The following is a 12,041-nucleotide window of genomic DNA, read 5'->3' as shown; positions in this document are numbered from 1 at the left end:
TTTGGGGCAGTATAGAAAAGAAATAATAATAATAATAATAATAATAATAATAATAATAATAATAATAATAATAATATACACTAGTCTGTCATACTGATGCAGACTTTTTGTATTGTTGATGGTGAGCTATGCCTTGGAATCTCCCACTAAGGCCTACGAGATATCTGGCTGCCTCCATCTGCGGCTGCTTTTAATAGGGCTTTAAAATACATTTGTTCTCTCTGGCTTTTAATTGAAACTTGTGTATTTGCCACTGTTAGGTATTTGAAATTGTTTTTTTACTTTGACTGGCTTATTTTGAAGTTGTTTAAATGTAAGATGCTTTAGCATTGGCTTGATACTGAACTGTACTGTTTTCATAAGGTAAGCCACCTTGGGAAGATCATGTTCTTGAAAAGTGGCTAAGAAATATATAAAATAGGACTTCCGGTAGGAACCATGTCACCCTGGCAAGTGTCCTGCGGAGGCTCCGCAGGTCACCTCCTCAAACAGCTTTTAAAAGGTTGAAAAACCTTTTCATCTTCCCCTGGAATTAAAAGGGGAAGCTAGAGTACCATGTGGATAAGATCTTGGAAGAACAATTCCTTTTGCGGAGCAGCAGAAGAGCTGGACTCTAAGGTCAGTTTTCCAGAGCATCATCTACTCAAAGCTGTTTTGAAACTCCTATGTAATTAAGAGACTTCAGGACTGACGAGTTCCAAAAGTATTTATGGATGAAAAATACCAACAATATCTGAGGACCTGCAAAATCTGTTGAAGTAACTGTTTGTTTGTAATTATACTTTCTTTCTTTCTTTATGGAAGAGGAGGATGACAGCATCAAGGGGAAGGAAAAAAGCTGCGGGACCACTGCCAACTCCCCCAACACCTCCTTGGCAAAGGTTTCTAGGGATGCCGGAGATGTACAGGAGTTGCTGGCTCTGATAAAAACTTTGACTTCTCAATTAACAGAACAGGCTAAGAGGTTGGATACAATCCAAGATTCTATTACCAGCCTTCAAGGAATTAATAGTTCCTTGCAAAAGACAGAATTGAAGGTTAATGCTCTCCAAGACCAGGTGTCTGCGCAAGAGACCGCTATGCATGCCTCCCATAATATCCTTTCTGCGAGAGTTTCCCAACTGGAGGCATATACTCGTAGAGTGAATTTGTGTATCATTGGTATCAAAGATCTGCCTGCTGATATAAGTCTGTTTAAATTCTTGGATAAATTTCTGCATGACCTACTCGCTCTGCCATCTGATTATTTACTTGATATTGAGCATGCATACCGTGTTCCAGGTCCAGTTTATGGCACCAAAGGGACTGCCTATACTGTTATAGTTCAATTTGAAGAGTTTCCACAAAAAATCATATTTTGCGCTTGGCAAGGGAAGTCGGAGAACTTTTGGGGGGGCTGACACAAGACAAAGTTATGTTATTTCCGGATTACACTAAAGAAATCGCTGACAAAAGAAGGCAATTTACCAAGGCAAGAAATCAGGCAAGACAAATGAATCTGCAATATCATTATCAAATATCCTGCTATATTTTGCATTCTTTTTGAAGGCCAGATGAAAAAGTTTTTAAATCATGAAATGGTGGAGGCTTGGCTAGCTGGCGTTCAAAGTAAGGCACGGGAGACATCTTCCCCAGCCTCATGAGCTGGGAACTTTTCAATTCTTCTTCTTCTTTGGATTTATTTGGGTTATAAGGTCTGGGCAGTATGCCAGTCCAGAGGATTGTTTACATATATTCTCTTGTTTCTCTCTCTCTTTTTCTTACTTCCTCGTTTTTTACATTAGACATGATATACTTATAGTAAAATTCCTGTTTGTGTGTGTATAGATATATATACATTCATATATAGATTTAGAAATGACACTATCTATAATATAGATAACATAAAGTTATTATTTTTGCTTTTTAATTTCCTTCCATTATTATTATTATTATCATCATCATTATTATGAGACTTTGATTAGTAATATTTTTGGCTGGTTAAATTGTTAAGCTTTACTACTGTATGTTAACTGAAGGGCAATATATGGTTATTGGAAATGAATTGTAGGCCTGCTTCCTTGCTATAAGACTGAAGATACGATATTGAAATGTAAGGTTGATTATCTGTGCTGTACTGAATTGTAATATTGGCAGTGTTATAGGTATAACTTTTACGTAGAATGATACTTGAAGTTTGTGTGTAATGCAATTTAAATTTAATCCTTTTAAGTTACTTTTTAATATTTTTTTCTTCCTTGCTTTCTTCTTCCTCTTCCTTCTTCTGTTCTTTTTTTTCTTTTTCGTTACTGCTGTGTCATCTTAAGAATACTGTATTGTTGGAAACTGTAGATAATGACTAGGTTGTTGGTATTGTTTATTTCATTTATAAAGATAAAAAATAGAATAAAAAGTATTTTCAAATATATATATAAAATAAAAATAAATAAAATCTACTTCCACCTTCAAGGCCAGTGACCAAGTGACCTTTCTGAACTGTTTCCCTCCAGATGGTGTTGCAAGCATGTCGGTCATTCATGGTACAGGGTGCCTTTCCGTCTTCAGGACAGGGCTTACAGTAACCTCCAAGTTTTGACAGAGACTGCCTCGCCTTTCTTATAACTGGGACAATTCACTCTGCATCACTTTGGAGAATGTGCCTTCCCTTTTTAAGTGGTCTAATTCTGCATCCACTTTTGTTTTTGTGATTTCATTTGTTTCTTGTTTTTAATTCTGCGTTGTAATAGCTCTGGGAATCTTTGTACTGAAGGGTGGGTTATCAGGTATCTAAAGTAGCTAAGATCATCAGGACATCAGAAGAGCCCTGTGGGATCAGGCCAGGGGTCCGTCTCGCCCAACATTCTGTTCACGTAGCGGCCCACCAGCCGCCTGTGCCTTAATAAATAATAGCTGCACATCTGAAAGCCTGGGCAGGACCCAGCATGTGTCCTGGAGCGCTCGTCTCACAGCCGAGAGTGAGCTGCCAGGAGATGACAGAAGGCGCCCAGCCCACGGTGCTCCCCGCATCAGTCTTGCAAAGAAGCCCACACCAGTTCACACAGATTTCTACCTGCTGCCCTTCACACACTGCCCTGGAGTGGATGGGGGAAGAAGGTTAAAAGAAGGAAGGAAGGAAGGAAGGCAGGCAGGCAGGCAGGCGTGTGCTTGCAATTTACAAAGGCTTCCCAAATCTGCCAGCAACTCTTTGGCTAGTGACCTACACATGTGACAGAATGAGGTGGTAAAGGGGACCATTCAGAAAATTGGAAGACCTCCCACGAGCATTCTGAAGTAACATGAACTGTTTTAACAGCTCTTCATTTTGCATATATGTAAATATGTAAATGCAAATATGAAAAAACGGATTTAAACAGAATCGCCTCAGAAACCATCTCCGTGTAGATGGGCCCCAGGATGGTGCAACACGTTTATTGGAAAGACATCCCAGAGACAATGGCTGACTCCTAAGGACTCTCCATTCCTTTGGAAACCTCAGCGCCAGACGCAGAATCAAGACATACAGGATGGCAGAACACACAACCCCCCCAATAAACCCATTTTCTGGTCAGGCATACATAAGGATAGGATAAAAACTATCTGAGTAGGGATGTCGTGGGTGCCTGACTGGGTCCAAGAGTCCATCACACACACGCCCCACCCGCAACCCCCGGACTGCACCCACCGAGACGCTGTCCTCGCTCGCCCCCCGCTCGCGCCCTCCCAGTTTCACTGCAATCTCCTCTAGTGGTCGCCCACCATTTTCCTGCCTTTGTTGACTGTGCAAAAAGGAAGTTTTTTAAAAATGCGCGTATTTAGATATGCGCAGTCTGGGGCCAGGAAAGCTTAATGTGCGCAATATTACAGGTATAATGCCTCTAATATCGTGCACATTAAGCTTTCCTGGCTCCAAACTGCGCATATCTAAATATGCGCATTTTAAACTTCCTTTTTGTGCAGACAACAAAGGTGGGAAAATGGCAGGTGACCACCGGATGGGATCGCGGTGAGTCCAGGCAACTCGCTGAGCTCATGGGCGGCCTGAGCACAGGTATGGGGGGGGTGAGTGGGGGCTGCGCTTCCGCAGGCACCTGGAGCACCTGAACTGGGGTGGGTTCTCACATCCCTATATCTGGGCAACCACAGAATAAAAGCAGGCAAGCCCCCTCCTTCTCCCCAACCCTGCATTTTTTGGTGATGTGATATTTCTTCTCTGGGAGGAAACTGTCAGCCCCAGAAGTCAGCCCCACTTACTGCATTTCTGTCAGCCCCATGGGAAGGGCAAGGGACAAGAGGACCTGGAGGCTGAGCCCAGGCAGGGGGTGTGGGAGGTGGATGGCTGAGTCAGGGGGACACCGCAGGCCTCTCTCGCGCTGCGTGTGCATGTGTGACTCTCACACGTGGATTTGAGCCAGGAGCCAAATCCCTCCCTGCAGGTTTCTCGTGGAACTGGAAATCACAGTTTGAAGTCCTTGCTGCAGTCACCCACTTTGCACTCTCCTATGAGGGCATTAACTTAGTAGGAAACACTCCTCCCACCCAGTTTTAAATGCTGTGTGTGCGCGTGTAGGTTGGAATAACAAGGAAGGGGGGGCTGGCTCTGTTCTGGCCTTTCCTCTCTCCTTCCACAATTAACGGATGGGGTTCCCCTTCACTTCTGCCTTCAGGATCCAACCCTTGCATTGGATCGCCGGCTGTGCCCATGTCTGATGGAATAAGGGACACAGATGGGAGGGTATGAATGTGTCTGGGGGAAATTTGCCTCTTTCCCTCCCACTCTGCCTTCCTACACTGAGAAGAGAAGCGAGGGGAATCAGTCAGGAGACTCCCACTCACAGTGGGGCTACAGAGAGACAGAAGCAGCCCTGATCTGCGAGTTGCTTAGAAACCTGGGCGGTGGGTGCTCTTTAAAGATGAGCAAGTAGCAGGAGGCAGAAAGGTAGAGATTCACTGTAAAATCAGACCCTTGGTCTAACTTGGAATTTAGGACAGCACTTGTTCATATTCCAAAAGTCTGCGCAGAGCTTGTGCAGCCCACACCTCATCCCATACCCTGCACCAGCTGGTGCTACTTAAGATGAAGTTTTGTACTTCATCATGAATGTGTGAAGCTGCCTTACACTCCGACCAACCATCTCTGACGGGCAGCAACTTTCCACGATCCCAGTCAGAATCCTTTCCCAGCCACGCTCCTTAAGGTGCTTTTAACAGGAGATGCCGCTGACCAAAGCAGGGGCCTTCCATGTGCAAAGCAGTTGCTCTGCCACTGAGCTACAGTCCCTCCCGACCCTGGGCAGCTCTGGCTACTTCACTGTTCTGTAGCCTCCTCTGCTGTTATTTATCTATCCATTGCCATTCGCCCTAAAAAGTACCCAGTGTTATGAGTTACATAAGATCCATTGGAAGATCTAGGTTATGTATTATAAGATCTACACAGTGTACAAATAAAACACTAGCAAGCAGAAGGCGAGCAGCAGTAACCAACAGTTTCTCTAAAATTTAATGAAGGATAATAATGTTTTCACTTTGCGCCCACATTCTAACAGTGCAGTGGCCAGACAGCCCTCCTTGGCAGCCGGTTCCAAAGCAAGAGTGCCAGCACGGAGAAAGCCCTGCTCCAAGCGCCATATGCTGGGTTTTACAGTGTGCAATGAGGGGAGCCTGAGCAGCTCTCCAGGAACAGGCTCATATGGGGGTGGGAGGAGATACAGCCACAGGTGCCCTGGGCCCAGCTGCCTAGAGCTGGGCCTGGGCGCCAGGGCAAGTAAGCGAACACAGGCGCAATGCCTTGTCTGAAGTCAGCCCGTTAATCAACTGGGGCCTGTGTTCGGCACCCACGAAAGCCTCCCAACCATTTCCATGGATAGTTCCATGTGGAGCACCGCAGCGCCACTGCCACAGGAGGCAGCCCTGGTGGGGTCACTCACATCGGCACCACGAGATGTCGTGACGGCCACTAATTTGGATGGATTTAAACGGGGATTAGATTAGCCCCAGGGAGGATGGGGCTACCGATGGCTACTAGTCATGAAAGCTCTATCATTACCTCCAGTATCAGAAGCAGTGTGTCCCTGGATCCCATTTGCTGGGGAGCACAGCGGGAGTGCTGCCCTACTCGGGGGGTTTCCTGCAGACAGCTGATGGGCCACCGTGTGAACAGAATGCTGGGCTGGGTAGACCCTGGGTCTGATCCAGTGGGGCTCATCTGGTATCCTCATCTTTAGTGGTTTGTGTGCAGATTTAGTGGCTGGCGTTCTTTCTTTCATCCCTGAAAGTTCGACTCAAAACATAGCCCATGATTCCGAGACTCAGACAACGGAGCCCCCGCCACAGCTGTTATTCTCTTAATCCAAAGCAGCCCGCGGGAGAAGGGAGGGGCAGCTAAATGTGCCTCCCTCCAGTCATTTTCCAGCTCAGAATCACTCTCCCCCCAGCGGCTGTTGCACTTGCAGGGGCAACGATGCCGGGCTCCCCTATATTCCCCCCTGCAGGGGAAAAGGCCGCTTTTGAGCTGGGAAGCGACGGGGGGGCCCAGAGCCTCGGGCATTTGTCCACTGAGTCCTGCTGGGCTCTGCTTGGCAGCTGTTCCTCGTGGGCGGAGAGCGCCTGTGCCCCTCCCGCGGCCCGGAGAGGCCCGAGGCTGAGTTGGGCCCTTCCGCGCGCAAGGCGCGTGCCCGGTGGCTCCTGGGCCGAGCAGCCTCTCCGTGTCCCCCCCCCCCCACGCCTCCCACTCAGAGGCGGCAGAAGAACGCCCGGGAGCCTGCGGGTGCCCGTCGAGCCTGAGACAGGAAAGGCCCGCGGGAAGGAAGCGGGTCCCGAGCAGCGCAGGGCCCGCGGGACAAGCCACGCCGAAGCGCTGCCCCAGACGGGGGCTGCTTCGGACGCGCCCCCGGAGAGCCGGGCGCGCTGCACCGCGCCCATCGCCGAGAACGGCGTGCGGGGGGGGGGGGGGGCTCTTTCCGCCCCGTCGGCAGCCTGCTTCGCACGGGCGCGCCCGCGGCACCAGGCGGAACGCTGCCCGGAGCGGCCTGCAATCCGAACTCCGACCGAGGGGGGGGGGGAGGCAGGTGCGGCTGGCACGGGGGGGCTGTGACAGGCACCCCTCGGGCAGGAAGGCGGGGTGCCGCGCGGGTTGGGAGGCCGCCCCTGCCTCTCCCGCCCCGACCTCTAACCCTCCGAGAGAGGAGACGGGCCGGGCCGGGCCGGTGATTGGGGGGGGGCGCGGAGGAAGAGCGAGGCCGGCGGTGGCCGCATCTCATCCTGACCGTGATGACAGTGGGGCGGGGGGGGCATCTCGCGGCCCATCAGGAGGTTCCGTGCCAGCACCAATCTATTTTATCCTCTGACATTTATCTTGGATGTAAAAAAAACCTCCACTCTTTTCATTACAGCTCTAAAATAGTTCCCATGGCAACCACCCAGGCAACCATCCAGAAATATTCTCGGACTTTGGAGGAAACACGGTAAAATAATATTCAAGCAAAGGGAAAAGATTCTGGACCCCCCCCCCCCCCGACTCAGCAAGGACGCGCCGCGCCGCGCCCCGCCCGGCGGCTCCTTTGCGTCCTTCTCTGGCCTTCTTGGGGAAGATGCCTTACTTCCCCCCGGACCACCCCCGAGGCCAGGGCCATGGTCCCTTTTGCCAGAACCGGCCTTGGGCGGAACCGGGGAGGCTCTCTGCCGAACAGACACACCAGCAAACAAATCCAGATTTTGTGCTGGAGTCACCAGGGTTTGGCACCCGGAGAAGTCAGGCACTCCACTCCATTCCGAGCGCACCGTCTGCTCCGACTGAACTGGCGCGCGCGAGGCCGCTTCTCTTCAGGCGCCCCGAGGAAGCCGCGCCGCGAGGCTTCCGCGGGTGGCCGCTACGGGCCCCGCTTCACCCCGCCTGCGCAGGTACCCGCGCGCCCCCCGACTCAGCCCTGCGGCCTTCTGGACACCTCAGGCTGAGCGGGGGCGGTGAGGCAGCGTCGTGCGCGGGGCCCGGCCCGGCCCGGGGCTGCACCCGAAGCCAAGCTCTGCGCGCGGTACCTCCGGGGCGCCCTCGCGCCACGTGCCTGCTCGCTTGCGCCTTAGAAGCTGCCCCCGCGCGTGCGTGCGGCTGCGCGCGCCCCTCCAGCGCCGGGCCCTGCTCGGGATGGACGCCGCCCGCCCGCGAAGGAGGCGGCCGGGGGCAGCAGCGGGCGGCAGGGCCGGGCGCCGGCCGCGGGGAGGCGCGCGGGGCTCGCTGGGCCGGGCGCCCTGTGCGCGGAGCTGCCTCAGAAGGGAGGCTGGACGCGGCTGCCCGGCCCGCGCGCGCTGTGCCTTCGCGCTGGCCAGGCGGCGGAGCTGCGCCCTCCGGCCTCTGCCGCCGGCCAGGGGCCAGGAGGAACCCCAGGGCGCGGCAGGAGCAGCCCGGGGCCCGCCGCCGATGGAGCAGCTGCGGGGGCCTCCCGGCCCCTCCCTGCCAGAAAGAGCAGCCGGCCCTGCCGCTTGCTCGGGGGCCGCAGGGGAAGCGGGCCTCGGCCCGCCGTGGGCCGCAGGACCGAGGGCTGCTGGGCGGTGCGCGCGTGCGTGGGCTGGCGCGCGCGTGGAGCCTCGCAGCCGGCCTTGAGCTAACCTGAGCACAGTCGTGGAGAGGTGGCGCATAGATCCTCGAACTGCCTAGCCATAGCAGCCGCCTGACACAGAGCAGTGGCCCAGAAGGAACTTTTCCTGGAAGGGTGTTGAAGAGGTGGGGACAGCGCCCCAAGTCCCCCTTCTCTCTGCTGGGCTGCTGCGGAAGGCCAGGCAAAAGAGCGGCGCATTCTGGAGAACGGGCTAGACGGAGAAATGCCGTGTGCGCGTGGAGTCTGATTTCCCTTGAGGGCTGAGCCCGAGGAGCATGACCAGGTTCACGGTCACCACGTCGGTCCCCTCTCTCCCTCCCAGAAAGTGGGGCAAGGAGGCTTGTCACCCTGGGCTGCCACATTCTGTTGCAGTTGCCCCAAAGGTGTCTGGCAGTAATTATGTTGGAAGATTCTGCAAAGCACTTGCTTGTCCCTGACAGCCCGCTGTCAAGTGTTCCAAGCTACTGCTCTCTCTGTCCCTTTGGCAGCTTCCTTCTGTCTCAGTCTGGCCATTCACTGCCTTCACATGCAGCTAGACTTACCAAGCAGCTCGAAAGGTGACTGAGCTTCAGCAAAACTCAAGGAACAGGGAAGCAGGAAGGGCTGCCAAATTTTTGACACAGACATTGCTGCTGCACTGGTGGACAGTCATCCCAAGCCTCCCTTGTGTCTGATTCTATCTGATATAATTTCTACTGAGGGGAAAATAATCAGCAGCTGGATGCATAAACTGTTGCGCAAGTGATGTGGAGATGGGGGAGCACATCTGCATGTGGGTATTGGCCAGCGTTGCCTCACTCTCATTGGTAATGCTCATTCCCACTGTGAGGCTCCACAGTAAAGTCTCACAGGCCCACTTCCCTCAGAACAGCTTTGTTCAGACAATGAGGTGAGGAGAGCACTTGGGCACATCCAAATGACATCCTCAGGAGCACCAGATAATGTAGGTAAGCTCCCAGTGGTGATCCCTGAGCCCCGTAGGAGAGCAACACCAATTTCTAGCAGATTGAACCCAGAAGGAGAGACATCCATTGACAGCCTTTTCATTGTGAGAAAAGACTTGGGTCTGTCAACATCCAGAGGTTGACAGACCCAAGTTTTTTCTCACAATGGAAACCTTCAAGGAACGAGAGGCCGAGGATGCTGCCAGCTCCAGGCTGAGTGTTGGGGAGGGATGTTGTGCAGAGCTGCTATGAGCAGATCCACCAACTGGAGAAGGTCAGTCTGGCTGACCCCTTTGCGGGGGAGTTGGAAGAGCACTGGAGAAGAAGGAAAAGGCCTTTTTGAGGTGGTGTCAGCTGCCTTTCTACCCAGATGGGAGCACTGTGGAAAGCGGAGTTGCCTTCCTGTGTCAGCTCTCACAGTTGGTCACAGCTATGGAGGAAGAGCCCCTTTTGCCCAGCACCATGCCGAAACCACCATGGCTGGAAAGAAAGAGAAAGAAAGAAAAGAAAGCCCACTCCCAAGAACACCTGAGACAGGAAGGTCTTTGGCTGGCAAATTGGCAGAGAACCAAGAAAAGATCTCCACCTCGAGTGGCCTTCAAAACAGAGAGTGTGGACTTCAGGGCAGGCAGGGCTGAGGGGACCAAAGGCACATATTTCTCTGCCATGCTTTGTGTTTGGAAAGAGTTTTGGACTATTGAACCAACCTTTCACACCATCCACCATGGAACTGGAAGGGTCTTGTAGGACAGTCTAGTCCAAAGGCAGGAAGTCCAGAGCTGCAGCATCTCTGGCAGAAGGCTGCCAGGTGCTGCTTGAGCACCTGTGAGGAGGGTGAGCCTCTCAAAGAATCATAGAATAGTAGAGTTGAAAGGGGCCTGTAAGACCATCGAGTCCAACCCCCTGCTCAATGCAGGACACCAAGTCAGAGTATCCCTGACAGATGGCTGTCCAGCTTCACCTTGAATGCCTCCAGCGTGGGAGAGCCCACTACCTTGCTAGGGAATGGGTTCCATTGTCATATTGCTGTAACAGTCAGGAAGTTTTTCCTGATGTTCAGCCGGAATCTGGTTTTCTGTCACTTGAGCCCAATATTCTGTGACCTGCACTCTGGAATGATCGAGAAGAGATCCTGGCCTTCCTCTCTGTGACAACCTTTCAAGTACTTGAAGAGAGCTATCCTATCTCCCCTCAGTCTTCTCTTCTCAAGGCTAAACGTGCCCAGCTCTTTCAGTCTCTCCTCATAGGGCTTTGTTTCCAGTCCCCTGATCATCTTGGTCGCCCTCCTCTGAACCCTCTCCAGCTTGTCTGCATCCTTTTTAAAGTGTGGTGCCCAGAACTGGACACAGTACTCCAAATGAGGCTTAGCCAGTGCTGAGTAGAGGGGAACTAGTACTTCACAGGTTTTGGAAGCTATATTTCTATTAATGTAGCCCAAAATACCATTTGTCTTTTTTGCAGCCACACCACATTCATGGCTGATATTTAGTTTGTGATCTACAACAATTCCAAGATCCTCCTTGCTTGTAGTGCTGTTGAGCCACGTATCCCCCATCTTGTAACTGTGCCTTTGGTTTCTTTTTCCTAGGGGCAGAACTTGGCATTGATCCCTATTAAATGTCATTCTGTTGTTTTCTGCCCAGTACTCCAGTCTATCAAGATCCCTTTGAATTTTGGTTCTGTCTTCCAAAGCATTAGCTATCCTGCCCGATTTTGTGTCATCTGCAAATTTGATCAGCATTCCCTGCACCTCCTCTTCCAAGTCATTAATAAAAAGGTTGAAGAGCACTGGGCCCAGGGCTGAGCCCTGCAGTACCCCGCTCATTACCTCTTCCCAGTTTGAGGAGATCCATTGGATAAGCACTCTTTGAGTCCGATTCTGTAGCCAACTGTGGATCCACCAGATCGTTGTTTCATCTAGCCCACTTTGAGCTAGTTTGCTCATCAGGATATCATGGGGCACTTCATCAAAAGTTTTGCTGAAATCGAGGTATATTATGTCCACAGCATTCCCACAGTCCACAAGGGAGGTTACCTGATCAAAACATGAGATCAGGTTCATCTGGCAGGATTTGTTCTTGACAAATCCATGTTGGCTTAGAGTAATCACTGCATTGTTTTCAAGGTGCTAACAGATTGATTGTTTTGTAATCTGCTCCAGAATTTTCCCAGGGATTGATGTCAAACTGACTGGTCTGTAGTTCCCAGGTTCCTCCTTTTTGCCCTTTTTGAAGATAGGGACAACATTAGCCCTCCTCCAGTCATCTGGCACTTCATCCACCCTCCATGATTTCCCAAAGTGGTTCTGAGAGCTCTTCTGCCAGTTCCTTCATTACTCTAGGATGCAGTTCATCTGGCCCTGGAGATTTGAACTCGTTCAAAGCAATTAGATGTTCCTTGACCATATGCCTATCAATCTCAAGTTGCAATCCTGCCCCTTCAGCCTGACTTTCGCCTTTGCCAGGGGGGTCGTTGACCCTCTTTCAGGAGATGACTGAGCCAAAGTAGGAATTGAGCACTTCTGCCTTTT

General features: G+C 51.6%; 1 protein-coding gene across 2 annotated transcripts in view; it reads right to left on the bottom strand.

Moving 5' to 3' along the window:
* CACNG3 (calcium voltage-gated channel auxiliary subunit gamma 3) overlaps window positions 1-12,041 on the bottom strand; it is a 114,015-nt gene that overhangs the window by 17,881 nt on the left and 84,093 nt on the right. Inside the window, exon 1 of one of the 2 annotated variants that reach the window (XM_084819087.1) lies at window positions 6,023-6,696. The exons of the other annotated variant lie outside the window; for it this stretch is intronic. Coding sequence (XP_084675213.1) covers window positions 6,023-6,242 — 220 coding nt within the window. The 5' untranslated portion in view covers window positions 6,243-6,696. Of the gene's footprint in view, window positions 1-6,022; window positions 6,697-12,041 lie in introns of those variants that run through there. 2 annotated transcript variants of the gene reach the window in all.

The sequence above is a fragment of the Heloderma suspectum genome, chromosome 12 (genome assembly GCF_057233095.1).
Source record: "Heloderma suspectum isolate Gila_16-S chromosome 12, 16-S_ref, whole genome shotgun sequence".
NCBI lineage: Eukaryota > Metazoa > Chordata > Lepidosauria > Squamata > Helodermatidae > Heloderma > Heloderma suspectum.
This window is presented reverse-complemented; position numbering and strand designations above follow the sequence as displayed.